Source organism: Centruroides sculpturatus, unplaced genomic scaffold (genome assembly GCF_000671375.1).
Source record: "Centruroides sculpturatus isolate CEXI.00-Female unplaced genomic scaffold, Cexi_2.0 scaffold779, whole genome shotgun sequence".
NCBI lineage: Eukaryota > Metazoa > Arthropoda > Arachnida > Scorpiones > Buthidae > Centruroides > Centruroides sculpturatus.
Genome location: NW_019385026.1, coordinates 225,119 through 231,591, shown reverse-complemented (window position 1 = coordinate 231,591; position 6,473 = coordinate 225,119). Strand labels below are relative to the sequence as shown.

The 6,473-nt window shown below is 27.4% G+C and overlaps 1 protein-coding gene across 1 annotated transcript; it reads right to left on the bottom strand.

Annotated features, from left to right (window-relative positions):
- Nucleotides 1-202: 202 nt before the first annotated feature.
- Nucleotides 203-2,838, bottom strand: LOC111633598 (zinc finger protein 782-like). The gene is made up of 4 exons (XM_023378207.1): nt 2,814-2,838; nt 2,379-2,645; nt 1,834-2,037; nt 203-522 (listed from the first exon to the last, which is right to left on the bottom strand). Exons 1-4 carry the CDS (start codon nt 2,826-2,828, stop codon nt 205-207), a joined length of 804 nt encoding a protein of 267 aa, XP_023233975.1. The 5' UTR covers nt 2,829-2,838; the 3' UTR covers nt 203-204.
- Between the last annotated feature and the right edge of the window lie 3,635 nt (nt 2,839-6,473).

Sequence of the window (6,473 nt, the reverse complement as noted above, 5' to 3'; positions counted from 1 at the left end):
CCAGTCTTATAGGGCGATCTACTGTAATTACTACCATACATTAATTTATAAGGAAATTTTCCAATGTTTTTTCATTTAACTATACTGTAACTAATACTGTTTTACTAATGTTTAATTTTCATTAGTCGCAAATCAATGTACAAAAATGTTAATAATTTTTCATAAATTTTTCAACTTATATTTTTCAATGTTAAATGTCCAGAGTTAATTCGATTGGTGGAATTGTTTGTCGTGTTCCTTTAAAGAAATTTCGTCAGAAAATTGTTGTCCGCAAAGTTGACATTCGAATTTATCTTCACCGGTTTCAGTCTCTGAAAATAATTCCAGTTGTGAGGATGTTTCAAACTTTCTAATTTCTAAATTGATGTTAATATCTTTAAGAAATTCTTCAGCTTCTTCTGGTGTGAAAATACTCTTTTCTAAAGCCACTTGTTCATATTGAATTGATCCTCTTGCTTCAGAACTTGTTGATGGTGTCTGAAAAAAATCTGATTGCACTTCTTGGCCATGTTCTGTACTTTTCTAAAAGTAAATATCATAAATATTATGAAAGAATTTAATTTAGTAAATGTAAAAATACAAAATATCGTGTAAATTGAAATAATTAAAATGTAATTTAATTTACATTATATTTAAACTCCTTCAATATTAAATATTTTCATGATTCTTGTAATATTTTTTATGACAAAAAATTCTTTTGTAGAAGCGTGAAAGAACTATCGTGAAAAATATCGAAATAATTATTACGACTAAATTTATTTAAAATGTTTTTTAAAAGTAGATTTTCTTCGAATACAAATACATATATTGATGTAGGCAATTAACTCGATATAAATGAAATTTTATCCTTTCAATATTACTGAAAAATTAATCGATGATGAAATATCATTCGCATGTTAATAAATACGGATGATATTTGACCACTGATATTTCCTGTTCTAAGACAAATTTCAAAATTTGGCATTGGTCGTGAAATGCTATTTCCTAACTTCGATTGGTGTGCCAAATTTTCGTTTGAATTAATCATTTGGCCGCTAAACATGTTTTATAAATTTGTCAATTAGAATCGTTTCCGAAAAAGCAAAAAAGCATGCTCGTTAACTCGCTGCACTTCAATAAACATTATCATTTCATAAAGGTATATTATTTTCATATTAATTTGTTATCAGATATTTTCTTTAATGCAAGTAATATATATATATATTAATTGAGTATATGAAAAATTAATATTTTCGTAAATGTTGAAATTCAGTAACAAAGTATTAAATTTGAAGCTAAAAGTATTTTATTTCTCAGATTTATGATACAAAAAACTTTGGAGACAACCAATGACTTTAGACTTTATTGATATTTGTTAAAAGAAAACACATTTTAAAGTTTTATAATCTTCATCGGTATCGTAATCAAGATATCTGAAGTGCATTTTCCTGTATTTAAATGTAATATCAAAAAAGACTAAATTCAAACGTTGTCTCCAACGTTTCCTTATAAGTCCGAAAAATGAAACTGAAATGAAAATTGAACATAAAGCTAGAAGCTAGAATAACAATCACTAACAAAGTATTCGATGGTTCTGAACATTGAGGTTTATTAGTATCATTCATGAACATCAAAACATGAATACTGAATTGAAATTTTCAGACTAACTAAAATTTTGAAGGAATAAAGCACAACATTGCTACGGAGAACTTATCATTCAGGAATACTGTATACGATAGAAAAGATAGATTTTATATTCTGCTTATAAAACGAAATGCATTTCGGGTCATATCTTCCTCATTACAGTATTCAAGAGTTTTTGAAAGATTAATTTCAGAAAATTTCTTTACTTACTTTGGAAAAAGATTCGGTTTGTTCCTGTCGATGTACTGTCTTCAAGTGTTTATTTAAATGACTTTTATATTTGAAAGTTTTTTCACAAATATCACATGAAAATGCTCGTTTTTTTCCATGAGATATTAGGTGTAATGTCAAAGTAGATAACCATTCAAAACTTCTATCGCATTTATCACATTTATAAACTTTTTTTGGTGGAATCTAAGTATTATATAATTAATAACACATTAAAAAAGAAAATTGATATATTAATATTATAAAAAAAGTGAAATTTTTAAAAATTTTGTATATATGTTTTTATGCTGATGGAAAGGGAAGTTATTTGATAATTAATATTTACAATTTTCACGAATAAGCTATAACAGGTATATTTGTTAAATACTGTACCACTTTTATTTATAGTAATTAAATTTGATTTATAATTTATCATTATATTATATTTTATACTTTAATTTAATAAATTTGATAATATAAATATTTATCCAATTAATATTAAAATGTAAACATTATTCTTTCACTAATAATTTTTAAGAATCTCTTACTTTTAGATGTATTCGATTGACATGTTGCATCAAATTATCTTTCGTTTTTGCAGCGTATTTACAGTCTTTGTAGTTGCATTTGAATGGTCTTTCTCCAAAATGTTTTCTTTTGTGAATTAGTAAATTTGAAGACTGAGAGAATTTTTTATCGCAAATATCGCATACAAACGGTTTCTCACGAGTATGAACCCTCATGTGATTATCTAAGTTATATTTTGTATGAAATTTTTTTTCACATAGAGTGCATTCATATCTCCTTTTTCCATCCTTAAAAAGTTATTCATTGTAAAAATTATTATATATTATTAAGATTCGCAATGATTTTTACTTGAAATATTTTCTCTTTATATTAAAAGTTTTTAGTTAAATATATAGAGTTTTTTAATATGTAAATAATAAAAATGTCATACAAAACAAATTGAACACTTCACTTACTTTTTCTGATTGCATTTATAAAATTATTGATCCAAATTTTGAATTCACTTTATAAATTTTGAAAAGACGAAAAACCAAGAATGCATTAAATAATGTGAAATTTGGCAATTGTTCTGTCAGATTCTCATGTTGTGCCTGTTTGTTAGCATAAAAACTGTAAAAAGAAAAAAATTTAACATTACTTCTTCTTAAATGTAAAATGGGTAACGAAAGAAACTTTTTGAGGGTACCATTTCTGAATGAATTTCTTAAATTGTTTGCTGAATAATTTTGAAAATCTGTGACGTAAAAATTTCCCAAAAGAAATTATATTTATTCATAAATATTGAATGGAAAACATTGAATGTGCTCTAAATTATTGTAGTAACAGCGTTGAGGAAAAGTTTCAAAATTGGAGCCTGTTTACTACATGCATTGTGTTGCCTTTTTTTGGCCAAACCTATTAATAACGAGTGAAAATATAAAAATAAAATTTTCGAATTGATTTATTAACAAATTCAAATTATATTTGAAAACATTACCCATGAAATTTTCCAAATGAACGTTATTTATTTATTTATCACATTTTTGAAAATCTAACGAAAGAATTTTTTCAAAATTCAATCTTAATTCGTATATTAATTGCTCTGAAAATATTGGGATCAATTCAGGATTACTGAGCGCCGCCATCTTTAATTTAAAACTTAACTATAATTGAAAAATCATTCTTTCGGTCATTTTATAGGTTTTCCGGAAAAATTTTAATACTATATAACAGCGCTGTCCAACTTATCATAGTCCGCGGGCCATATTTTCTTCACCAAACATTTCGGGGGCCAAAAAGGTTGATAAACCACACGACATTTGCATAGTGCTACGGTTCAGTAAGCACTAATTGGTCAGCGAGTCCGATGTTGACGCTATAAAAAGGCGACAGTTTGACACACCGGATATACGTCACTCTCGTCTAAGTTCGACTTGGGAATTTTTTGTTCAATAATAAATGTGAATTCTTCTTCCTGGAAAAAATAAGACATTCCCTGAAAATAAGATCTAGCGCATTTTTCAGAGCAAAAATTAATATAAGACACTCTTATTTTCAGGGAAACACGGTAGTAAAATAATTTTAATATTAATAATAATAATTTAGTAACATAAATTTATTCATAGTAAAATGTACTCGCGGGCCGTAAAAGTTATTTGGCGGGCCGTATATGGCCCGCGGACCGCCAGTTGGACAGCGCTGCTATATAACATTGTAACGTAAAAGCTATCTATTGTTCATCGTAACATGTTTCAAAATCTAACTTTTCGTTTATTACTGAGCGCCGCCATCTTCAATTTAAAACTTAACTATAATTAAAAAATCATTCTTTCTGTCATTTTTTAGTTTTATCGAAAACCTTTAATACTATATAACATCGTAACGTAAAAGCTATGTATTATTTATCGCAACATGTGTGAAAACCGAACTTTTTATTTTTTGACTGGACGCTGCCATTTTGGATTTCAAACTTTGTTAAAATCGTAAAATTGTTTTCTCGGTCATTTTTTAGTTTTTTCGAAAAATTTCAATACTATAGAACATCGTGACGTAAAACCTATGTATTATTTATCGACACATGTGTCAAAACCGAATTTTTTATTTTTCAGTGAGTGCCTCCATTTTTTATTTCGAACTTTGTTAAAATTAAAAAATTATTCATTTGGTTTTTTTATAGTTTCTTTGATAAGTTTTAATACTATATAACATCGTAACGCGAAAGCTATCTATATATCATCGTAACATCTTTCAAAACCGAACTTCTCATTTTTTGAATGAGCGCTGTCACCTTAAATTTGAAACTTATGCAAATACCTAAGGTTCTCAATTATAAATCAAATATACCACAGACTATGAAATTTAATATATTGAAAATTTATATTGATAAAATGAAAAATAGAAATGGTAAAGTGCAAAATTCGGAAATTGAAATTGAACAGTTATATATATACATATATAACACTTTCCGCCCTGTGAGCACTAGGAGGGCCTATTATTGCAAGCCCATTATGAGTTCAACCAGGCCCACAATATAAAACACATCTTAAAATGAAACATCACATTAAAAATTCCCTTGAATGTGATGTTCCATTTTAAGATGTGTTTTATATTCGTATGTTCTAACCTGAAGATGATCTATTGAATAGATCGAAAACGTTCTTTTTTAATAAAATTTCCTCGGCAACGATTAAGGTGTTTGGTTACTTGATTAGTTCTGTTTTGCTGAGTACGTTTCTGTTTAACGATATTTAAGTATTTTTTTTCTTATTAAAAAACGTACCACATTTAAAAAGTAGCCCTCATAGATATAATGCCAAAAATGCTTAAAGATACTATCTATCGTGTTGAAAGCGTTTAAAAAGTTAAATTGCAATATATTTAAAATTTTTTTTAAATTTAGCATGCTAATCAAAAAGAATAAATAATCAATGAGAACGTAGACACAAAATATGCTTTTTTTTAAAAACTCATTAGACAACTGCAGAAACATTGAGAATTTAGTAAAAAAACAGAAACCTAAGGCTAGATCAATTCAATATGCTTACTGTCCGTCCTCTTCTGTTTTGATCTTCATCACTTCTAATTTCTTTGAAAATTTCCCTATGTATAATAATACTGACAATAAATCATTTGTATATATGTCATATATTGTCGGTAATAAATGTTTTATTGTAGTTTTTAAATTAATTTTTATTATGATATTTAAATAAAATGTGATTTTTTTTCTTGCTTATCGATGATTTGTTGTATTTCAGTCAAGTGTTTGCAAAATGATATCACGTAAAGTGATATCATTTTGCAGTTGACAAATAATTACGAACCAAAACACACTTTACTTTTAATATAAACGCCTAGAGGTGCGAAGTTTTAAACTGAAATTCTTTGAAAAATTACCACCAATTAATATTTTTTATAAGCACTACACTTATGTAATATTATAGGTTCTTATAAAGTATAAATTGAAAAATTATTTGTCTTTTTCGTATTTGAAAATATGCCTGAGTTTTCTAAGGCAACATCCCATACAAAATTCCTGGAAGGTTGCTTATCACGGTTCAATCTGAAGTCCCCTTAATCTGATTTTTTATCCTAAACCAACCAGCCTTCGATAGTCATATGCTGTACATAGAAACTGTTTTCAATACTATATAATATGTTTATTAATTAACAGCAAAAACTGGTTTTTATGCATCATTTTATTTCGTATTATTAAATACAGAATTACAGCAAACTATTTATAAGTACAGTCGACCCCCCTATAAGATCATAGATACGTTCCATTTTTTAGGAACCCGATTTCTTACGAGTCGTTCCAACCACAGCCCGACACGTGTAAAGTTTACGGACTACGGCTGATTGAAAGGTTTTCTTCCATAAAATTAATATATTCTAGACTAATCCGACTCAACATTTCCAAAATACGTATATATTTTTTGGAAATAATTCGTATAAACTACGCTATAAACAAAAAATTGTAGGATTACTTACTATTCGACATCGCCATTGCTAAAGCTTGTTTTCGTCGCGAAGCAGCACACCAAACCACGACCGATTTCTGATAACTTATTTTTATGCGAAAACTTTGTTGAACTTCGGAGACATCATTAATATAAATAATTTTTATCGCCGTTGAATAA

Excerpts from the sequence above, each read along its gene's own strand:
- LOC111633598 (XM_023378207.1), bottom strand. Across the intron at positions 2,038-2,378 it reads TCAATCGAATACATCTAAAA|ATTCCACCAAAAAAAGTTTA; the intron begins GTAAGAGATTCT and ends TATAATACTTAG. Across the intron at positions 523-1,833 it reads AAACCGAATCTTTTTCCAAA|AAAAGTACAGAACATGGCCA; the intron begins GTAAGTAAAGAA and ends ATTTACTTTTAG.